This window comes from Mustela lutreola, chromosome 9 (assembly GCF_030435805.1).
Source record: "Mustela lutreola isolate mMusLut2 chromosome 9, mMusLut2.pri, whole genome shotgun sequence".
NCBI classification, from domain to species: domain Eukaryota; kingdom Metazoa; phylum Chordata; class Mammalia; order Carnivora; family Mustelidae; genus Mustela; species Mustela lutreola.
The window spans coordinates 125,279,520-125,303,533 of NC_081298.1; the positions used below are offsets into that span (position 1 = coordinate 125,279,520).

Sequence of the window (24,014 nt, forward strand, 5' to 3'; positions counted from 1 at the left end):
ATGGTCCAAGTGGCTGGCAAAGTGCAGGAAGTGCTGAAGGTACAGTCTCTCTGTCTCCTCCCCCCCTAACTTCTCTCCCTCCCCACTTGATCTCTTTTCTTGGCTTCCACTTCTCATTTTACTCCATCTCCATTCTCCTTTCTCCCAGTCCTCCCTCTGGCCTCTTTATTGTCATCTTATTAATCAACAGTAATTATAATAACTATTATCTACATCACACTCTGTAATTGACATTGTGCTTTCACACTCATTACCTTTGCAAAAACCTGTGAAATGAGTGTGATTGTTTCCATTTTTTTTTTTTCAGATAGGAAAACAAAGGACAATCACAGTAGCTTGCCCAAATATATCCAGCTAATAATTGCTGGGTAGCACTGCTTTTTATTGAGTGATTGCTGGATGACAAAGCTGCTCTCCGTCCTTTCCGGAATGAGTAAGGTTGGAGTAAGTAGCTAAGCCAGATTTAGGAGTCAGAATGAAGTTTCGTTCTCAAATCCAGGCATCTTTCTGTTCCCTTTTGTGGTTAAGGAGGGTTAAGGAGTCTCCCCAGGAGTTCTTCTGTTGCTGACAAAGAAGGAATGTGCTTCCCCCAAGCTGAGCTAGGAGCTAGGCCTTGGCGACACTGGGAATTTTTCTTTCTCAGGAACCTGAGGGGGAGCTGGTGGTGCTGAGTGGAGGGGGCAGCTCTGGCAGGATGGCGTTTCTCATGTCTGTGAGTATCCTGGTCCCCGATTTTCCTTCCTCTGCCTTCTCGGGGTAACCCTCAGGACCATAAAGCTCATCATAGCTAAGCTCCTAGGTGGCCCTCTTGAGGCCTGGCTCCCTCTCTTCTCAAAGACAGATCTCACCGTGGAACCTCGTATCTTCGGAACCCACCTGGGCCCCACTCCATGTATTGAGGGTGTCTCTACATCCCATGCACCCCAAGCTGTCATCTGCAAGTAGCTTTCGACGTGCCAAATTCCAAGCAGGACTGGCTTAAGCGCTGGCCTGAGGGAATCCTCACACTAGTTGTCAAAATCTAAGGTTACCGCTCCCTTCACTTTTATCACTAACCTGTGTCCTTCCCCGGTGACAGGTCTCCTTCAACCAGCTTTGAAAGGTCTAGGACAGAAACCTCTACACCTACCTCATTGCAAGCAGTGACAGGTAAGCCACATTGGCCTGTGAATATTTTCTTTGGCCTGGATAGTATTTTCTAGAAATAGAATTTTCAGGCTTTCAGGTGGAGATCGTGCCCAGTTTGCTTTGGTCGCCATTATTTCTTATTGCCTTATCCTCGGCCCATTTCACATACTCATGTCACCTGTCTGGCCCTTGTTGGAATTGGAGTGTCCAGCCCTAAAAAGTGTCTGTTGTGGTGTTCAGCAAATAGTAGGTGTTTCAGTCAATGATATCTTTCCATCATTCCCTTCTCTTAATGCATTCCCTTTTCTTCCCTAGTATACCATAATCTTCTGCTTTCCAACCAGTGCCACTGACTTTGAGTCTGTCCTCTTAGGTCTATGGTGGCATCTAGGGAGGGGATTGAAGAACTGAAGAAGGTCTGTGTTTTCCCCTGATAGTCAACCAGACATCTCTGTCTGTTCCTTCTCACGAGGACACTGAAGTCCCCATCCAGCCAAAGCCCATTATCTTCCCCAGTCCTGACCCTGACATCTCCATGCAATAGGTTTGTATCCTAGAATCCTCCTGGTGGCACTGTCTCACCCACCCTCCTCTCCTAGGTGGTCGCTGGGAAGAAGAGGGTGATTGTCATTGGCATTTCGGTGGGACTCTCTGTGAGTGTGAAGACAGCCTGGGGGGATCCATTCTACAGGGAGGAAGGGGGTGGGGGCAGAACAGCATGGAAAATAGATTGCGGAAGTGGGTACTAGAAAACAGAAAGGGTTCACGTAAGGAATTTTGATTTTACTCTCACTAATTGAGACCCAGCTGCATGAATGTGGAATGACAGGGAAAGGATCCGATTCCAGAATACCTGTGTGTCAGTCCATTCAACAAGCAAGGTAGATGGACTAGTCCCAGGGTCAGCAAACCACAGTGGCCATCATGCTGCTGCCTGTTTATGTAAATAAAGTTTTATTGAGACACAGCCATTTGTGTTTACATAAGATCTATGGCCACTTCATGCTACAACGATAGGGTTAGGTATTGCATAGAGTTCACAGGGGCCCTAAAGCCTAAAATATTTACTCTCTTGCTCTTTACATAAGAAGCTGACCCCTGGACCTGTCCTTTGCTACTTAAGCATGGTCCTTGCTTAGCAACATCAGTATCTCCAAAGATTTGCTAGTAATGTAGAATCTCGCCCCCCACCAAGACCTACTGAGTCTGAATCTGCATTTTAACAAGATTCCAAGCACTGGATTTGGTGTCCCCAATTTTCTCTCACCACTGCAGTATTCTGATTCTAACAATTCACTAAGAGAAACAGGTCGAGCAATGCTAGATGCGGAAGGAGACACACAAGGAGGGCAGGACACCGACCTTAAGGAGCATACAATTTAGTCCAGTAGTTTTGAAACTTTACCATGCAGAGGATTTCCTTGGGGGACCATGTTAAAAATACAGGCCTGGAGCTTTCCCCTTCCAAGGCAGATCCAGTAAATCTTCCCTGGGGCTGGAACTCTGCATTTCTAACAAGGACTCGGGGGAATCTGATGGTCCTGCGCCTCAGGAAACACTAGAGTAACCCCTGCGCTCTCATCATACCATTTTTCTCCCCCTGCCATCAGGCTCCCTTTGTGGCAGGCCAGGTGGACTCCGGCATTCACAGCCCAGGCACATTCTTACCAGTCCTGGTTGGTTTCAGCCCCGTGAACATGGCCAGGTGAGCCCACTGTAATGAAAGGCAGTGACGGGCCAGGCCCCTGAGGGAGGCTGAGAGGAAACCTGTCAAAATCTACAGTACAGGGGCGAGTGGGTGGCTCGCTCAGTGGGTTAAAGCCTCTGCCTTTGGCTCAGGTCATGATCCCAGGGTCCTGGGATCGAGCCCCGCATCGGGCTCTCTGCTCTGCAGAGAGCCTGCTTCCCCTCTCTCTACCTGCCTCTCTGCCTGCTTGTGATCTCTGTCTGCCAAATAAAAAAATAAAAATCTTTAAAACAAAACAAAACAAACAAACAAAACCAAAATCTACATTACAGCCACGAAGAGTTGGGCATGGTGGCTATGGTCTTGCTCACCACATCTCAGAACATTAGAGTAAATACGGACTGTCCCTGAGCTTATGAGGATTTTGTTTTTGGTGGGTTTTTGTTTTATTCTGTTTTGTTACTGTTTTTATTTCGTTTTTTTGGTCCACTGGTTGATGTAGTCTCTTGTTTCGGGAAGGACTGAAGGCAGCTTACAGAGGCCACATCAAATACCAGAAAGCAGACATTCAAAACAGGAATGGAGAGACAAGGAAAACAAGGCCCAGGAGATAGAATAGGGTTGGGACGATGCGGACCCCAAAGAGAAGCATCTGTTCAAAGGAGCCGTGGGTGCGGAGTGGCCTCTGATTCCCCTTTGCCCAGCTCCCTTATTGTAGCAACCATTCTCCTTTGTCATCCTAGGCTCCCCTTGGGTCCCCCTCTGGCTACTCAAACCCCACCCGTCCCCCTTTCCTGAGGACTCTGTGCCACCCAATCACCTCCGCCTTATTCTCTATGTAGATGGCCGCTTTGATCCCAGAGATCAGCATGTGAAACCGATAGTGCTCAGGTGTGGTTCCCTGGATGTTCAGCCTCAGGAGTGTTAAAGCAAGAAGAAAGTAGATTCGTAGGCACTTGTGCGAGAGCTCGGATGTTGTCACTTTGGGGTGAGGCCCTGAAATCCCTTAATTTTTGAGACCACCCCTGGAGATGCTGGTGCCCGGCCAGGAGCAGGGAGCTCTGCTGACTTCACCATTGGCGTGGGCCTCTTGATGAAGCTGAAGGCTTCTGTCGCTGGAATGTTCCATGGAAGGCTTGTGGATTCCTCAAGAGCAGCTCTGCACATGCAGTGGTGGTCCTGGGGGGCGGGGCGGCCGGGTGCTTTCTGAGGTCCTTTTCTCAACTCCCAGATTCCAGGCTTGTAGCGTAATTCAAGTGACGATATAAATGAGTCTGAGATACTGTTAACCCTGCTCCTTTTAATGGAGGACTCTCCTTCACCAAAAATGTATGTGCCGCAGTGGATGCTCATTTCAGGGCCAGTCCCACCGCCACCGCACCCTGGGCCGTGGGAAAAGAGCTGGCCTGGGTTTCTTAGCACACAAAGTCTCACTTGTTTCCTGGGGACCCTGGGCTCCTCAGGTCCCACTGATCTCTGTGCCCACCTGGGACACCTAATCCCTGAGCCCACCTGGGACACCGAAAGCTCACCTCATTTCAGTGAGTCTTTGGCTGGGGGAGGGCCCAGGTCGTGCAGGAAGAACTCCTTCTTCGGGGGCCTGTGTCTCTGGCCTGGCTCCCAGAATCCCCGCTGACCTCCCCGTCCGCTCCGAGCCCGTCCTCCTCGCCCCGCTCTCTTCATGTCCTTCGGCCTCGGTTGGGTCTTGTGTTCTGCTCACGGAAGTCCTTTCTGTCCTCTGCCCTGCGTTCTGACAGGACTCCCCGCACCTCCGCTAGGGCCCAGCAGAACTTAGTTGTCAGGGAATTGTGCCTTCCCCTGGGCAGGGCTGGGTACCCATGCTGTCTGGAGGGGGCCCTGGGCCCGCCCCTGGAGCTGGTGGCCTTTCTCCCAAGTGCCTTCTGGAAATCCTGCGGACATTAGAGCGGGCTCATCAGGTGACCTAGAGTCAAAGCCCGAAGATCGCTGCCCTGACGATGCAAGCCAGCATCAGGTGTGTGGAAACGTATTAGGAGTGGGGAGGTTGCGTGGATGGGGGACTGTCCTGAGAACAGCGGAGACCCTGAGGACTCCTTAACGCGGTGAGGGGAGCAGGTCTGCGTGGTGGAGGGCGCGGTAACCTTTCTGTTGGTTTGCACCTGTGCTTGGCCGTGTGCATCTTGCTCTGATCCCTGATCTTTTCTCACTGCCGTGTCTCCTCTCGTGTCCTGATTTCTGGCCCGTGCTCAGCCTGGAGGAAAAAGGCCGTGTGTACCTGGTTGGCTGGCAGACCCTGGGCATCATGGCTATCATGGATGGAGTGGAGTGTATCCACAGCTTTGGTGCCGGTGGGACCCCAGTCTAGACTTTCTTCCTGGCTCCTCCTGAATGCTAACTGATATCCTACCCCCATCCGCAGCCCATGGGGGTTCCTCATTCGATGTCCAGACTGTCCTATTTGAATAGGCATTTCAGTCAAATGCTCCTTGCTGTGAACCCCTACTCAGGACTTGGTTCCTCAACTCCCAGCCCCGCTTAGCTGTGGCCTCCCATGTGTGTGACACCTCACCCGCCACCCCTCTGGGCACTTTCCTTCAAGACCCATGAACGTTCCCCCAAGCCTAGAATCAATCTTTCCTATAAAGCCCATCATTCCTTTCTCCCTGTCCTTAAACGTTCCAGACTACCGAGATATCCGCGGCTTTCTCACTGGTGATCAGAGTGACATGTTTAACCAGAGGACTGAGCTCCTCCACGGGGGCGAGTGTATGACGGGACATGGGGCAGGTTGTGAAGGTGACAGGTGTGCAGGGAGTGGGAGGTGAGGGGCGCTGGGGACAGGTGGGGGAGGAGAGCAGGCAGACAGTCCAGGGAAGGGAATATGGGTTAGAGGTCGGGAGGCTTTGGGGAAGCACAGAGAGGGCGGAAGGTTCTGGATTCTCCCTCTAAAGCTGGCTCTAGTCCAGGGCTCTTCCCTCAACTTGCTGCATCATCTTGGGCAAAACACTTGACCTCGTTGAACCTCGGTTCTTCCATCTGTGTACAAACACGCTGTGTGAGAGGTCCTGTGAGGCCCTCTGTGGTCCGCAGGTCTGTGGGTGGGAGTTCTTCATGGGAGGGGGCCCCCCATTTTCTCGTGCCCAGGGTCCCCAGTTCTCCTTCTCCCAAGAGGACTTCCTGACGTGCATCTTGCCATCCCTCACAGAAATCGACACCGTGGTCTTCATTTTCACCCTGGATGGTGAGAGGGAAGGCAGGAGCGGTGGGGTGAGCAGAGGGAGGCAGGGGAGTGACTCAGGGGAGCTGTCATTTTTCTGGGTCTTAAAGCACCTGCTCCGAGGGAGGGAGAGGGGCGCATGTCCTGACAGGACCACAGGGAACAGGAAGAACAGCTTTCCTCTCTGGCGCCCTCCCCTCTCCTAGACAACCTCACGGAGGTGCAGGCGCTCCTGGAGCAGGTGAAGGAGAAGACGGCCCACATCCAGGCCCTGGCGCATAGCACCGTGGGGCAGACCCTGCCGGTGAGGGTCCAGCCTTGGGGACGGAACCTGGGGTGGCAGTTACAGCAAGGCCTTCCTGGGGATGCTGCTCTGGCTCATTCTCTCTCTGTTTCTCCAGACCCCTCTGAGGAAGCTCTTCCCTCCATCATCCGCATCACGTGGCCACTGCTTTTCTTCGAATACGAAGGGAACTTCTTCCAGGTATGGGGAATGAGAGGGTGTTCTCTGTGCTGAGGGACTTAGAGGGGCAAGGGTTCCAGAAATTAGAAAACTCAAGGCTGGGGTGCCTGGGTGGCTCAGTGGGTTAAGCCTCTGCCTTTGGCTCAGGTCATGATCTTAGGCTCCTGGGATTGAGTTCTGTATCAGGCTCTCTCCTCAGCAGAGAGCCTGCTGCCCCCTACCGCTACCTACTTGTGATCTCTGTCTGGCATATAAATAAATAAAATCTAAAAACAAAACAAAACAACAACAACAAAATACAACCAAACAAACCTCAAGGCTGGAGGGTGGAAAGCTTTGTTGGACTCCCAGAAAGCCAGCTGGGCAAGTTCTTGTGTTACTGGGTCACTGGTCAGTGTTTCCAAGGAAGTGGCTCAGTTCTCTCCAGGAATATATGAAAAAGACAGGCCAGGCCACCAGTCACCTGACAGATACTCATTTGTCCCTTGTTTCAGGTTCATTGTTGATGTTATAGTCATCCTCACCATACAAAAGTCTTTAAGGTATATCCTTGCAAGGTCACTATGCTGAATTCACTGCAGACAAAATACAGATATTGTCTGTAATATCATGAAATGATAATTTCCCTAGTTTTCACTAATTATAATTGATTATATTTGTAATTATAATTTTACTAATTATAATTTCACTACTGAAGCACTGATAATGCTTTAGCAAGACATTATCAGTACAAGCAGTGGAAATAATCATAGCAATAATTATCAATTTGGATATACTTTGCATTTTGGTCTGGAGAGGGCACTGGGACATCTGAATATTAGTTCAGCTGTGCTTTGTGGCCCAAGAAAGAAAGCAGTTTTGCATCTGTGGTTCCTCGGTTTTCTCACCTAACTCCTGCCCACCATCCACAGGGCACCGTCAGGGCCCTGAAGGGTTGCGCTGGAGAGATGTGGTCTCATCCATTATTCAGATCACCTCTTCCAGGAAGCTTCCTGACTTGACCAAACAGCTGCCATGCTTTCTTACCTGCACTCAGAACTCAAAGGAAGCCCTTCTCCCTGAGCCAGGGGGTCCATGCTCCTTCCAGTGCGTACCTTTGTCTTCCCTTCCAAATGGTGTTCATTGGTCACAGCTCTACTTTTTTGGCATACTTTCCACATTCGTTGTCTCCTTTGACATCTCGCATCTCCTGAGAAATCTTCTCCGATGAAACCCACATTGTCTAGAACCCTCCTTGATGTGAGATGCCTCTTCCAGCTTCCACTGTGCCGTCATCATACCTAATACACACGTAGGACTCTGTACTTTACAAACTATTTCATTTATAATATCATTTCTCATAATGGGTTCATAAGGGATGTAGGATGTAGGTTATTCCCCCCATCTCAGATAAAGAAGCTGAAACTAAGAGATTAAAGCATTGTAATCACAGCCACGTGGCTAAAGCAGGATCCAGGACTGGAACCCTGGCCTTGTGACTCTACGTCTGTGGTTTATTTCACTTTACAGTACAAATTTCCACCATATCCATGAATTGAGCCAGATTCGTTTACTCATTCATTCATTATGTACCTATCACGTGCCTGGTCCTATTCCAGGGATAGGGGATATAGTAGGGAATGTTATCCTGTGATCTTTGAAAAAGATCTGTGTTTTTAAAGAAAATTATAATTATAGTAGCAATATTTTTATTGTAAACACTTTGGAAAATACAGAAATCAAAAGGAGAAAAGCATCCATAAGAACCTTCTTCTAGGGGCGTCTGGGTGGCTCAGTGGGCTCACTGAGCCCCAGTGTTTTCAGGAGACTAAAGGATCTAAGGGATTGCTCATATTCCTTAAATTCGACCTTGACTGTGCCAAGGAAAAGAATAAATCTCAGATACAAATGCTTTTTTTTTTTTTTAATGTTATGAAAACAAAACATCCAGTGTCCCATTTTAAAAACATATCCTTAGAATGGGGTGCCTGGATGGCTGAGTGGGTTAAAGCCTCTGCCTTTGGCTCAGGTCATGATCTCAGGGTCCCGGGATAGAATCCCGCATCTGGCTCTGTGCTCCACAGGGAGCCTGCTTCCTCCTCTCTCTCTCTGCTGCCTCCCTGCATACCTGTGATCTCTCTGTCAAATAAATAAATAAAATCTGTTTAAAACAAAAAACAAAAAAACCCACCCTTCTTCCAAAAAACCACTTAGACAAATTTTGGAGAATGTCCCTCTAGGCTTTTTTATGCATGTGTAAGTGTTTAAATATACTTATACAAAAATAGGACCATCCTTGCCATGCTGTTTTTAACTTGCTTCTCTTCACTGAAAAATAAGAACACTTTTCCGTATAAATATATCCATATCATCATTTTTTAAAAATATTTTATTTATTTGACAGAGATCACAAAACTCGAACATAATGTTGAGTGAATATTCAAGACACAAGGAATATATTTTTAAAAAAGATTTTATTTTTTTATTTGAAAGAGATCGCAAGTAGGCAGAGAGGCAGGGAGAAAGGGAGGGAAGCGGACTCCCCAGTGAGCAGGGAGCTTGGTGCGGGGCTCGATCCCGGGACCCTGAGATCATGATCTGAACTGAAGGCAGAGGCTTAATCCACAGAGCCACCCAGATACCCTGAAAGACTACATTTTTAAACACATAGAGAAAAAAGTGGGGCACCTGGTTGGCTCAGTTGCTTAAGCATCTGACTTTGACTCAGGTCACCATCCTGGGGTCCTGGGATTAAGCCCTGTGTCTGGCTCTCTGCTCAATGGGAAGCCTGCTTCTCCCTCTCCCTTTGCCCCTCCCCCTGCTTAGAGACTCCTCTCTCTCTCTCACTCTCTCAAATAAATAAATAAAATCCTTTTTATAAGTGTTTGTCAAATTGTACACACGTGTTCTAAGAAACAAAACTGTACCTCGAAGCTTAACCTTAGAACATCAGGCTGGCATATACTAGTAATCTGCCTCGGAAGGTGTGCTCAGCCTATCAAGTATCATTCTTTATAATCTTTATATGACTGCAAAGTCTTTCATAATCTGGACATATCATGTGTTTTTTAACCACTTCCTTGATGATGGGCTTCCTGAGAACATTACTTGGTCTTCCCCAGTGGGTTGAAAATTCTGTGAGGTGAGATACCATCATTGTCTTTTTCAAAAACAGTGCCTGCTATTCAATAGCTATTTAATTGAATTGATCTTCCAATTAACATTCCTACATGAAAAAAAAAAAAAACAAACAAAAAACCTGGCCAGTTTTATAGTATAGCACAAGTTGATTCTTTGTAAATCTTGTTTACAGGGAATTAACCATAGAGAATCCAGTTTACTCTGGGTGTAATGACATAATAAATCTTCTGGAAAATGAGACTATGGGTTTTAGAGCTGAGTGATCCTCTAAGATCATTTAATTTCCCTAAGTGACATCTCATCTCTGTTTCAATGCTATAGCAACTAAGAAATGTGTCAATCTTTGGAGTTAGAAACAATATATAATCACAGTTCCTGAGCGTATCTGTACTTATGATAGCCTAGCTTTCCTAAATGTACTTGCCTCAGTATTCTAATTTGTGGTTGGGAACATAGGACAGCAGACCTGGACCTCTAGAGAGTGAAAGGTTCTAGAGAAGATGCTTATAGGACAAGATAAGCCCTTTGGAGGGGCTGCTCCTTTGAAATCTTCCCTCCATACTCTCTATGCCAACTTGGCCAACCCAATCCTAGTAGAATGCTAAAGGAGGTCTTCCCTGAGCATTGGCTGCCAAGGCAGAGCCCATGGGCAGCTGCAGGAAGGGGCCTCTGATGGACACATCTCAGAGAAGAGACCCAAGCAGCTCACACATTGGCTGGGCCCTGTCAGGTTGACACTGCAATGACCATTGTGCTGTCATATGGAGTCACAGCCTTGAGGGGTAATATTGTTTGCTGAGAGAGGCAGGGGGTTGAGAAATGGCACCGATTTGGCGGCTGGCCATACCTCCTCCGTCATGTGTCAGCCTTCTACTACTACTTGGTTTATTCCTTTGGAGGCTTTGGCTGCTCTTCTCTGGAAGACAGAGCAGGGAACAGGAGGCAGCCAAGAGAGCCTCAGAGGTATGTGATGCAACCTTCCCTGGAAATCCACTGCTCCCCGTCCCTGCCTCTGAAGCACTGGAAACGCCTACCTCTTGGGCCAGGGGAGGAACTGGGTGGGGGAAGAGGGGAGTTGAGACAGTGCCTATGGATGTCTTCCTAGAAGTGTCAATCATGCTCAGTCCTGTTCCTTTCAGTTTATTTCAGCAAACCTTGAGCTCCTATTATGTATGGTGGCGCACTAGACATTGAGGAAAAATAAAACCCCAACCGCACCCTCTAGGAGCTCTAGGCGAACCTGGGGGGAGAGATGGATATATACATAATGAAAGAGAAAATGATAAGAGTTAGTAGAAGTATAATAGTGCTGAAGGGGTTGGAGGCAGTCTTTTGAAGCAGGGGGATCTAGAAAATGCCTCTGGGGGAGCTCAGGATTGAATTGTGCTTCAGAAGAAGGGAAGGGCTTTGGACATGGATAGGGTGGATGGAAGAAAGTAGGCACGACTTTCCAGTTGGAAGGAATGGATTGGGGAAAAGCGGGGGAAACGGAAGAGTGTTGGATATGTTTGAAGAGAGGACACCTATATGGTTGGAATGTAGAAGTATAGGGAGGTCAGTGACAGAAAAATCTGGAAAATTGACAGAGGTGACATTGTAGAGGGCTTTCAATGCCTGGCTGAAGAGTTCATACATACATAAATATATGTATGTATATATAGATATATATATATATTCATTCTATATGCAATGGGAAGATGTCAGGGGGCACCTGGGTGGCTCAATTGGTCTGTGACTCTTGATTTAGGCTCAGGTCATAATCTCAGGATTATGAGATCAAGCCCTGTGACCTGCCTTGCGCTCAGCAGGGAGTCTGGCTCCCTCCCTTCCTCCTTTCTCCCTCCCCTCCCCCTGCTCCAGGCTCTCTCTCTCTCAAATATAAATAAATCTTAAAAAAAAAAAAGAAAAAGATGTCCAAGGTGTTTTTTTTTTTTTTTTAAGATTTTATTTATTTATTTGGCAGACAGAGATCACAAGCAGGCAGAGAGGCAGGCAAAGATAGAGGAGGAAGCATGCTCCCTGCTGAACAGAGAGCCCAATGCGGGGCTCGATCCCCGGACCCTGAGATCATGACCTGAACTGAAGGCAGAGGCTTAATGCACTGAGCCACCCAGATACCCTGAAAGAATACATTTTTAAACACATAGAGAAAAAAAGTGGAGCACCTGGGTGGCTCAGTTGCTTAAGCACCGGACTTTGAGTCAGGTCACCATCCTGGGGTCCTGGGATTAAGCCCTGTGTCTGGCTCTCTGCTCAGTGGGAAGCCTGCTTCTCCCTCTCCCTTTGCCCCTCCCCCGCTTAGAGATTCCTCTCTCTCTCACTCTGTCAATAAATAAATAAAATCCTTTTTAAAAGTGTTTGTCAAATTGTACACACGTGTTCTACGAACCAAAACTGTACCTCCACCCCTAACCATAGAACTCCAGGCTGGCATATACTAGTAACCTGCCACGGAAGGTGTGCTCAGCCTATCAAGTATCATTCTTTATAATCTTTATGTGACTGCAAAGTCTTTCATAATCTGGACATATCATGTGTTTTTTAACCACTTCCTTGATGATGGGCTTCCTGAGAATATTACTTTGGCTGCCCCAGTGGGATGAAAATTCTGTGAGGTGAGATACCATCATTGTCTTTTTCAAAAACAGTGCCTGCTATTCAATAGCTATTTAATTGAATTGATCTTCCAATTAACATTCCTACAAGAAAAAAAAAAAAAACCTGGTCAATTTTATTCATTTTTACTACAGCATAATTTGATTCTTTGTAAATTTTGTTTACAGGGAATTAACCATAGAGAATCCAGATAACTCTGGGTGTAATGACATAATAAATCTTCTGGAAAATGAGACTATGGATTTTAGAGCTGAGTGATCCTCTAAGATCATTTAATTTCCCTAAGTGACATCTCATCTCTGTTTCAATACTATAACAGCTAAGAAATGTGTCAATCTTTGGAGTTAGGAAACCATGTATAATCACATTTCCTGAGAGTATCTGTACTTACGATAGCCTAAGTTTCCTAAATGTACTTGCCTCAGTATTCTAATTTGTGGTTGGGAACATAGGACAGCAGACCTGGACCTCTAGAGAGTGAAAGGTTCTAGAGAAGATGCTTATAGGACAAGATAAGCCCTTTGGAGGGGCTGCTCCTTTGAAATCTTCCCTCCATACTCTCTATGCCAACTTGGCCAACCCAATCCTAGTAGAATGCTAAAGGAGGTCTTCCCTGAGCATTGGCTGCCAAGGCAGAGCCCATGGGCAGCTGCAGGAAGGGGCCTCTGATGGACACATCTCAGAGAAGAGACCCAAGCAGCTCACACATTGGCTGGGCCCTGTCAGGTTGACATTGCAATGACCATTGTGCTGTCATATGGAGTCACAGCCTTGAGGGGTAATATTGTTTGGCTGAGAGAGGCAGGGGGTTGAGAAATGGCACCGATTTGGCGGCTGGCCATACCTCCTCTGTCATGTGTCAGCCTTCTACTACTACTTGGTTTATTCCTTTGGAGGCTTTGGCTGCTCTTCTCTGGAAGACAGAGCAGGGAACAGGAGGCAGCCAAGAGAGCCTCAGAGGTATGTGATGCAACCTTCCCTGGAAATCCACTGCTCCCCGTCCCTGCCTCTGAAGCACTGGAAACGCCTACCTCTTGGGCCAGGGGAGGAACTGGGTGGGGGAAGAGGGGAGTTGAGACAGTGCCTATGGATGTCTTCCTAGAAGTGTCAATCATGCTCAGTCCTGTTCCTTTCAGTTTATTTCAGCAAACCTTGAGCTCCTATTATGTATGGTGGCGCACTAGACATTGAGGAAAAATAAAACCCCAACCGCACCCTCTAGGAGTTCTAGGCAAACCTGGGGAGAGAGATGGATATATACATAATGAAAGAGAAAATGATAAGAGTTAGTAGAAGTATAAATAGTGCTGAAGGGGTTGGAGGCAGTCTTTTGAAGCAGGGGGATCTAGAAAATGCCTCTGGGGGAGCTCAGGATTGAATTGTGCTTCAGAAGAAGGGAAGGGCTTTGGACATGGATAGGGTGGATGGAAGAAAGTAGGCACGACTTTCCAGTTGGAAGGAATGGATTGGGGAAAAGCGGGGGAAACTGAAGAGTGTCGGATATGTTTGAAGAGAGGACACCTATGTGGTTGGAAGGTAGCAGTATAGGGAGGTCAGTGACAGAAAAATCTGGAAAATTGACAGAGGTGACATTGTAGAGGGCTTTCAATGCCAGGCTGAAGAGTTCATACATACATAAATATATGTATGTATATGTACATATATATATATCCATTCTATATGCAATGGGAAGATGTCAGGGGGCACCTGGGTGGCTCAGTTGGTCTGTGACTCTTGATTTAGGCTCAGGTCATAATCTCAGGATTATGAGATCAAGCCCTGTGACCTGCCTTGCGCTCAGCAGGGAGTCTGGCTCTCTCCCTTCCTCCTTTCTCCCTCCCCTCCCCCTGCTCCAGGCTCTCTCTCTCTCAAATATAAATGAATCTTAAAAAAAAAAAAAATGTGCAAGGGTTTTTTTATTTTAAGATTTTATTTATTTACTTATTTTTTAAGATTTTATTTATTTATTTGGCAGACAGAGATCACAAGCAGGCAGAGAGGCAGGCAGAGAGAGAGGAGGAAGCAGGCTCCCTGCTGAGCAGAGAGCCCCATGCTGGGCTGGGTCTCAGAACCCTAAGATCATGACCTGAGCCAAAGGCAGAGGCTTTAACCCACTGAGCCACCCACGTGCCTTGTCACATTTTTTTTTAAAGAAAGGAAATTTGTATATTATTTTATAATTTTATAATTTTAATTGCCGTATAGTTAACATACAGTGTTATATTAGTTGCAGGTGTACAATATAGTAAATCAACAATTCTATACATCACTCAGTGCTTATCCAGATAAGTGTACTCTTAATCCCGTGCACCCATCCCCCACCCCCCACCTCAGGGAACCATGTTTGTTCTCTGTACTTGAGTCTCTCTTTTGATTTCTCTCTTTGTTTTTCCTTTGTTCATTTGTTTTGTTTCTTAAATTCCACATGTGAGTGAAATCACGAGGAATTTGTCTTCCTCTGACCAGCTTATTTCACCTCGCGTTATATTCTCTAGATCCATGCACGTTGTTGCAAATGACAAGGTTTTGTTCAGTTTTTTCAAGATTTCATTCATTTTTATGACTGAACAATATTCCATTGTGTGTTTGTGTGTGTGTGTGTATCACATATTCTTTATTTATTCATCTGTCAGTGGACACTTGGATCCTTCCATCATTTGGCTTTTGTAAAGAATGCTACTCTGGGGACACCTGGGTGGCTTAGTTGGTTAAGTGTCTGCCTTCGGCTCAGATTATGAATCTGGGGTCCTGGATCAAGCCCCGTGTCAGGCTCCCTGCTCAGGGGGAGCCTGCTTCTCTCTCTCCCTCTGTTCCTACACCTCACTCATCCATTCTCTCTCTCTGTCAATTGAATAAATAAAATCTTTTAAAAAAATAATGCTGCTATATACATAGTGGTACTATATCCTTTTGAATTAGTGTTTTCAAAGTTTCTGGGTAAATATCCAATAATGCAATTACTGGATAATATAATTCTATTTTAAATTTTTAAAACTATTTTACTTATTTTAGAGAGAGAGAGAGAACACGAGTGTGGGGGATGGGCAGAAGGCGAGCGAGAGAATCTCAAGGAGACTCAGCCCTGAGTGTGGAGCCCAACGTGGGGTTTGATCTCATGATTCTGAGATCACGACCTGAGCTGAGACAGAGAGTCGGACACTTCGCTGACTGAGCCACCCAGGCACCTCTCTTCGGCCCATTTCTAATTGGATTACTTGGTTTTTGGGGTGTTGAATTGTGTAATTTCTCTCTCTCTATTGGATACTAACCCTTTATCGGATATGTCATTAGCAAATATCTTCTCCCACTCAGTAAGTTGTTGTTTGGTTTTGTTGGTTGCTTCCTGTGCTGTGCAGAAGCTTTTTGTTTTGGTGTAGTCCTAACAGTTTATTTCTGCTTTGCTTTCCCTTGCCTCAGGAGACATATCTAGAAATATGTTGCTGTGGCCAATGTCAGAGATCTTACTCCCTGCGCTCTCTTCCAGGATTTTTATGGTTTCAGGTCACACATAGAGGTCCTTTACCTGTTTTGAGTTTATTTTTGTGTATGTTGTAAGAAAATGGTCCAATCTCATCCTTTTGCATGTAGCTGGTCAGTGTTCTCAACACCATTTGTTGAAGAGACTTTTTCCCATCACATATTTCCTCCTTTGTCAAAGATTAATTGACCATATCATCATGGGTTTATTTCTGACTTTCTATTCTGTTCCATTGATCTGTGTGTCTGTTTTTGTGCCAGTACCATACTATTTTGATTGTTATAGCTTTGTAGTAGTATACCTTGGAATCTGGGATTGTGACCCCTCCAGATGTGTTTTTTTCCTCCCCTATGATTGTTTTGGCAGTTTGGGATCTTTTGTGGTTCTGTACAAATTTTATGATTGTTCTAGTTGCGTGAAAAATGTTCCCTGACATTTAGTAAGTGCTCCCTGGATGTCTGTGAAATGAATACATGACTTTTCAATTTTATCCCTGGGTGACTGACAAGATGATGGCATTTTGAACAACATAGGAAACATTAGGCAGAATTTGTGTGGTAGGAGGCTGAAAATGAACTCTACCATTTGAAGTGCTTGTAAAATCTATGCAGAGATGTTCACCTTGCCGCTCAGATTAATTGTCTAGACCTGTGCTACCCAGTCCGGTATCCACTGGCCACGTGGCGCCATTCAAATTTAAATTAACCAAAATTACATACAATTTAAAATTCAGTTTCTTACTCGCACTGTGGATGTTTCAAGTATCACATGTGGCTAGATGCTATCACATTGGACAGAGCAGATCTTGGATATTTCATCATCATAGAAAATTCTATTGGACAGCATTAGCCTATACTCTAGATCTTGGAGGTAGATCTAGTTATCAACATATTTGGCCACAAAGTTCCTCTCAGTGTTTTTTCTTCTCATAAACATCTCTCAAACACAGCAATCCCACTTGAGTATTACTGTCCTCACTAGGACTTCATCTATTTATGGTATGCTGGCTGGTCTCCTACCAACTTTTTCCAGCCTAGAGCATAGAACATAGCCCTGGCTTTATGGAAGAGAAACCACACGCACAGAGCTTCCCACGGCTGACTGTGTTACTCACCAAAACTGACTGAACCAACAAACAAAATCTCTCAGCACCCCACCACCTGCAGCAGCTTTTCCCAGCCTGTTTGGACCCTCAAAACTTTCGTTGTCAAAATTTGTCAACCCCTTGGGAATTTATACATCGCTTTATCTCTTTTTCATAATACTGATAAGTGACATTAGGTATATAATATTTTCATTTTAAAGCAGCATGTTTTTTAAAGTTGGAAAGTTCATTTTCACATCTTTAAGAGGAGAAGACGAATGCCCACTTTCCCCCATGTAACAGGTGAGGCATGAAAGTTCATTGACTTTAACAGGTGTGCATTGTTCCAGAACACTTAGATATAAGAAAGGGCAAATATAGTTCCTTGTCTACATTGAGTATAATCTGCTTTAAGCCTCCTATGACCTAGGTTGGCTAAAATGCCCAGGGTCCGTTTTTCCTCCCCCAACCTTTGTACTGTATGGGAGTTCTGGAGCTTTTGCAGTTTATCCCAAATGGTGGAAGGTCATGTCCTTTTTTAAAAAACAAAGATTTTATTTTTATTTATTTGGGGAGAGCGTGTGCGCAAGCAGTGAGGAGGGGCAGTGAGGGGGAGAAAGAGAGAGAAACCTCAAGTCGGTTTCCCACTGAGCATGGAGCCCAATGTGGGGCTTGATCCCATGACTCTCAGATCAGGACACGAGCCCAAATCAAGAGACACTCAACCAACTGACCCACCCAAGTGCCCAGATGGTTAGGTTCTTAAACCATGGGAGTAACTGTTGCTTTTCATCTTGGGCATCTGAAGGCAAAAACGGTGGCTCAAGGGCACCTGGGTAGCTCAGTGGGTTAAAGCCTCTGCCTTTGGCTCAGGTCATGATCTCAGGGTCCTGGGATCGAACCTTGCATCGGGCTGTCTGCTCAGCAGTGAGCCTGCTCCCCACCCCCCTGACCCCCGCGTGCCTCTCTGCCTACTTGTGATCTCTGTCTGTCAAATAAATAAATAAATAAATCTTTTAAAAAAGTGCATAATGAATCTTCGTGATTCCATAACCCACATTGTTTTGACAAGGCAAATGTCGGGTAACATAATTTCATTCCTAATTAAATGCGTGTTTCTAAAAGGTAAAGACTCTTTTAAGAGAAAATACTTAATCACAGTATCATTATATGCCTAAAAATTTAACAATCATCTTTGAGTACCATCAAATATCCATCAGTATTCAAATACCAAATGTATCATAAATGATAAAAATCATTTTTGACAGTCTGTTTGACTCAAGATCTAAATAAGGTTCACATATTGAGATTGGTTGGTGTGTTTAATTTCCTTATAATTTGTAGATTCCCTACCTCCATATCTTTCTTTTATTCTTTCCATTTATATGTTAAAGAAATGGATCATTTGTCCTCTAGAGTTTTGCAGGCAAGATTTTACTGATTAAATACCCATGTTGTTATTTAATATGTTCCATTTTTCTTCTCTATTTCTTTAAATGGGGAAGTTGGATCTAAGACTTATCAGAATTACTTTGGAGGGATGGGAGACAATTTCAAAGGTCATGATGATTATTAGGAGGGACACAATTCTGGTATTTTATTTTATTATTACTTTTTTAAAGATTTTATTTATTTATTTGGCAGACAGAGATCACAAGTAGGCAGAGAGGGGGTGGGGGAAGCAGGGTCCCCGCTGAGCAGAAAGCCCAATGCGGGGCTCGATCCCAGGGCCCTGGGATCATGACCTGAGCCGAAGGCAGAGGCTTTAACACACTGAGCCACCCAGGTCTGGTCTTTTAAATGCCATTTTCTAGGGGCACCTGCCTGGCTCAGTCAGTAGAGCATGTGACTCTTGATTTTGGGATAGTAAGTTTGAGCCCCACACTGGGTGTAGAGATTATTTTTTAAAAAATCTTAAAAAAAAAAATGTCATTTTCTAAATTATGTCAACACTTCAAAATAGAGTGCCTGGGTGGCTCAGTTGGTTAAGCAACTGCGTTTGGCTCAGGTCATGATCCTGGAGTTCTGGAATTGAGTCCCGCATCAGGCTACCAGCTCCATGGGGAGTCTGCTTCTCCCTCTGATCTTCTCTCCTCTCATGTTCTCTCTCACTGTCTCTATCTCAAATAAATAAATAAAATCTTTAAAGATTTCTTTTTATTCATTTATATGACAGACAGAGATCACAAGTAGGCAGAGGCATGCAGAGGGGAGAGAAAGAGGAGAAGCAGGCTCCCTGCCGAGCAGAGAGCCTGATGTGGGCCACCATCCCAGGATCCTGAGATCATGACCTGAGCTGAAGGCAGAGGCTTAACCCACTGAGCCACCCAGGCACCCATAAATAAAATCTTTAAAAAATAATAATAAATACCTCAAAATAAAATGGACTTTTCAAAAACAAAAGGGGGGGTTTCCTATATTGACCTTTTATCTAAAAATCTTGCTTAATTTGCTTATCAATCCTAAAAATGGATCGGTAGATGCTTTTTCCAAAGGCATTTTGTGATTCCCTACACAGTCCCATTGTCTGCATATGATAACTTTATTTCTTCTTTTCTAATCCTATGACTTCTATTTCTTTTCCTTGCTTTGTTGTATGGAGTAAGATTCCCAGTACTGTGTTCAGTAGATAGTGGGGATTTTTGTCTTCTTTATGTAGAGGAAGATTTTCTTTAACTCACCATTTATGCATAATGTTTGCTGTGTGGCTTTTGTAAATATTGTTTAGCAGATGAAGAAAGCTCCCTTTTACTTCTGGTTGCTAAGAATTTTAGCATGAATGGGTGTTGAATTTTATCAAGCACTTTTTCTGCCTCTATTGAGAAGTTCATAGGATTTTTCTTATTTATTCTATTAAAGTACTGAAAGACAATGAATTTTTAAAGTACTAAACCAACTGTGAATTTTTGAAACAGATATAACATGTTTGTGACACTATTCATGATCCTTTTTATATATTGTTGGATCAAGTTTGCCGATATTAAGTTTAGGAATTTTGCGTCTGTTTCCATGAAAGAGACTGACCTGTGAATTTTCCTTTCTAATAATGTCTTGATCAGATTCTAGAATCAAGGTTAAGTCAGCCTCCCAAAGTAAAGGGAGAAGTAACTTTTCTTTTCTACCTCATTAGCATAACCAAGGCATTCCTATCACTCAGGAAATTCCCAGTGTTTTTTTTTTAAACAAAGCACCAGACAAGTGTCTCACCAAACCGCTTTTTTTTTTTTAATAGATTTTATTTATTAACTTGACAGAGACAGACAGATCACAAGCAGGCAGAGAGGCAGGCAGAGAGAGAGGAGGAACCTGCTGAGCACAGAGCCCGATACGGGGCACGATCCCAGAACCTCTGAGATATTGACCTGAGCCGAAGGCAGAGGCTTTAACCAACTGAGACACCCAGGTGCCCCCCCCCAGTGTTTTTGAAGCTCTGTGTCAGGAGTCTGGGACAAACACCAGATCCACACACACACACACACACACAGAGTTGGGGGGGAGATTGAAAAATTAGCTGGTATTAATATATTTCTGGAGGCTGATAAATCCCAAATTCTTGAGGCAGGCTGGAAACTTAGGCAGGGTTTCTATTTTCAATCTTTTTTAAAAAAATTAAATTCAATTATTTATTTTTAAAAATATTTTATTTATTTGACAGAGAGAGAGAGACAGTGAGAGAGGGAACAGAAGCAGGGGGAGTGGGAGAGTGAGAAGCAGGCTTCCAGCTGAGCAGGGAGCCAGATGTGGGGCTTGATCCCAGGACCCTGGGATCATGACCTGAGTAGAAGGCAGATGCTTGATGACTGAACCACCTAGGTACCCCTAAGCATCCAACTCTTGATCTCAGCTTAGGTCTTGATATTGATCTTTATCTTGATCTTAGGTCATGAGGTCAAGCTCTCCATTGGGCCCAGTATGGAGCCAACTTAAAAACAACAACAACAACAACAACAACTGATTTTTGTGTGTTGATACTGCATTCTGTAACTTTGCTAAATTCATTTATTAGTTCTAATTGGGTTTCTGTGTGTGTGTGTGTGTGTGTGTGTGTGTGCGTGTGTATTCTTTATGATATTATGGTGTCTGTGAATAGAGATAGAGATTGTTTAACTTTTCCTCTTCAAAGGAAAGGATGGTTTTACTTTTCTTACCTAATTGCTCTGGTTGGAGTTTCTAGCACAATGTTAAAGAAAAGTAGTGAAGAGGTGCCTGGGTGGCTCAGTGGGTTAAAGCCTCTGCCTTCGGCTCAGGTCATGATCCCAGGGTCCTGGGATCGAGCCCTGCATCGGGCTCTTTGCTCAGCGGGGAGCCGGCTTCCTCCCCTCTCTCTCTGCCTGCCTCTCTGCCTACTTGTGGTCTCTGTCAAATAAAATAAATAAAATATGTAAAAAAAAAAAAAAAAAAAGAAAAGAAAAGTAGTGAAATTGAGCATCCTTGTCTGTTCACTACCTTAAAAGAAAAGCTGTCAGGCTTTCACTATTGAGAATGATATTAGCTATGGGTTTTTCATTAATACCCCTTACTATATTGAGGAAATTCCCTTCTATCCCTAGTTTGTTAAGTGTTTTAATTTTTTTTTATTAAATCATGAATAGGTGTTGGATTTTGGCAATCCTTTTTCTCCAATTGTCCAGTCTTTTTCCCCTTTGTGTTATTAATGTGGTGTATCACATTGATTTACTTTCTTATGTTGAACCAGGATTCTTGGGAGAATTTTTGCTTTTAACACTTTTATTCAACATTGTTTAGCTAAAACATTTTGGCAATACTATGAATATTATGTAGGCTCTTGTAATACACTCTCCGAGACTGATGTCATGATTCAAATGGGAGAAATAAAAATTGTTTTATTTGAAATGGTAACAAATGTAATTCTGCCTTTAAAGTGACTTGGAACGTGCTTGCAAAAAACTCAGGAGTTTATGTTACTGATCAGGAAATTCTGCCCTAAAGGATAAAATAAAAATTCCATCATTTGGCAAAATCTGGCTTCCACTTCTATTTTCAGCTTTTGTCTTAGCAAATGTGCACCTGACACTCATGACTTTATAATCTTCTTGGGGATGTTGCTTTGGACTTGCCTGGAATGCTCTTTTTTCACCTAAAAACTTTCTGCTGATTTTTCAGACTCCAGTACAATTGGCCACTTCTGGAGTAACTTTTCCCATCTCTCCCAGGCAGTGAATCCCTGTCCTTTTATTCTCTGACGCTTATATTTCTGTTATATATTTATTTATTAATATACCTATAAATTTAAATTTATTTATTAATATATTTAGATGTTTCTGTTCTATATTTATTTACATGTGGTTTATGTGCTCTATATTTACCACACTGTATTATAACTTAGGTGTTTAGACATCTGTTTTCCCTATTAATGTGAATTCCCAGAATACAGGGGTCATATTTACCTTTGTAGTCCTAGCACCCAAGCTACTGCCTAGAACTTAGTAAGCACTCATTAAATGATCTATGAATACATGAATGGGGTGCCAGTTGTGCTGTGGTTATGGACACCAACTGGATCAATATTTGTGTCTGTAAGAGGAAATGTGCTCTTGATTCTCTAACCTAGAACATTTTCTGATTTTATTCTTTTCTCTTTGTGCCTCTCTAGACTTCAAAGAAGCATAAATTCAAAAAGATCCAGAAACTCACAGGTCAGAAAGATCCTATCCTTGATTCTTCAGCTCAAGGCTACTGACAAATCAACTGTGGGTCTGCTTTAAGACTCCAGACTTTAATAACAGGTTGAGGGAGGGAATTGGAAAAGGATTATATAAATGAAAGAAATGTGCTTATTCTTTCTAGCATCTCCAAAGATGCCAGATTCTTTTGAGCAACTTCCAAAGAGATGTAAACAGATTGATAATTCTTCCTATGCTTCCTTTCCCCATGCTTTCTTGCCTAATTTTCCTTTTGTGTAGAACTCAAAGTATCAGGAAAGAAATTGGGTGAGATTAATGTTTGGTGCAGGAAGTTCCGATAACTTTTTCCCCTGTCATAGGCACTGGATAGAATCCTTTGGGGGAAAAAATATGTGTTATGAACTTTGGTTCCCCTACTCCAACTCCCTACTCGCATGATTGTTCCTGCTCTTTCCAACAGCTTCATCTACTCCACGGTGAAGGCAGCATAGTAGAGTTCAAAATATAAAAACTTGAGCCCTGGGTTAAGTCTGAGCTCTACCACTAATTAACTTAATGACCGTAGGCATGGTTTCACCTTTGTTTTCTTATGTGTACAACAAGGGGGTGGAACAAGGTAGAGGTGGTATCAACAATTAGGGTGCTAAAAGCTTCTTTATCTCTGCTCCCAGCTTCCCAGTGGGAAGAAAATCTTAGGATGAGCTGCTCCGAAGCTAATGGGACACAGTGAGTAGAGTTGACCTTCACTATCTATTCCTCCTCTCTTCAGCTTACTCTACTGATAAGCTCTGTAGGAGTGAAGAGAAAGGTACCTAGTACTGTTTTACTTCCTTCAGAATGATAGCTGTTCCTTTTCTAAGTCAAGTCACTATTCTTACTGGTTTCCTTACTAGTACTTTAATATCACTTCAGTGACATTGACCTACTCTTGTATCCAGATTTTCAGGTCTCCCTATGGGATGGGCCCAGGAGTACGCATTCTGGTCAATGGAGAGAAGTCTTCAACAGATCTTCCAACATCTGGAATGTGCAAGGTCAGGGAAGGTCGTTTCTGGGAGGAGGTTGGGTGGTGGAAGTTTTTGTTTTTGTCTTAAGTAAACTCTACTTGAATTGAATTGAATTCTAGAGATCAAGAATTGCATGCTCTACCAACCGAGCTAGCCAGATGCCCCAAAGGTGGTAGAACTTTTAAGAGGGAGGGTGGAAGAGACCGAAGTAGGGAGGTGGGAAAGAGGGAAAGAGGGAGGGAAAAAGAGAGGGAAAAGAGAGATTGTTAGTTGGTTGCTTATTTACTTAGTTTGGGCGGTGGGCATAAATTCTGGGTCCAAAGGTTTAGTCCATGGATCATTTCTGATTGGAATGGAGACCCAACCCTTCCTCTCCTCCTCATAGAGGAATTCTTTACATAAGTAATTGAGATTGGGGAAGACAACCTCTTTTGTTGTTATTGTTCTCCCTCAGGACAAAATATTTCACATATGAAATAGCCATTACCTTTCCCTTTTCCTACTTTTTCCTGCCCCAAAGCAAATGGAAACTTTTCTTTATTTCCTAGATCAGCTCTTAAGGAATTCTGTTTGCCTGAATCACAGGATAC

At 44.2% G+C, this 24,014-nt stretch overlaps 1 protein-coding gene across 1 annotated transcript; it reads left to right on the plus strand.

The window, feature by feature from the left end:
• Positions 1-23,770, plus strand: LOC131808446 (glucokinase regulatory protein-like). Its single transcript, XM_059134379.1, is given in 13 exon segments — positions 1-39; positions 644-712; positions 1,728-1,781; positions 2,739-2,833; positions 5,045-5,142; positions 5,477-5,577; positions 5,885-6,035; positions 6,218-6,315; positions 6,413-6,434; positions 6,437-6,495; positions 22,387-22,429; positions 23,089-23,143; positions 23,356-23,770. Coding segments are annotated over 13 exon segments (1,044 nt in total). The 3' UTR covers positions 23,516-23,770.
• Positions 23,771-24,014: the final 244 nt, after the last annotated feature.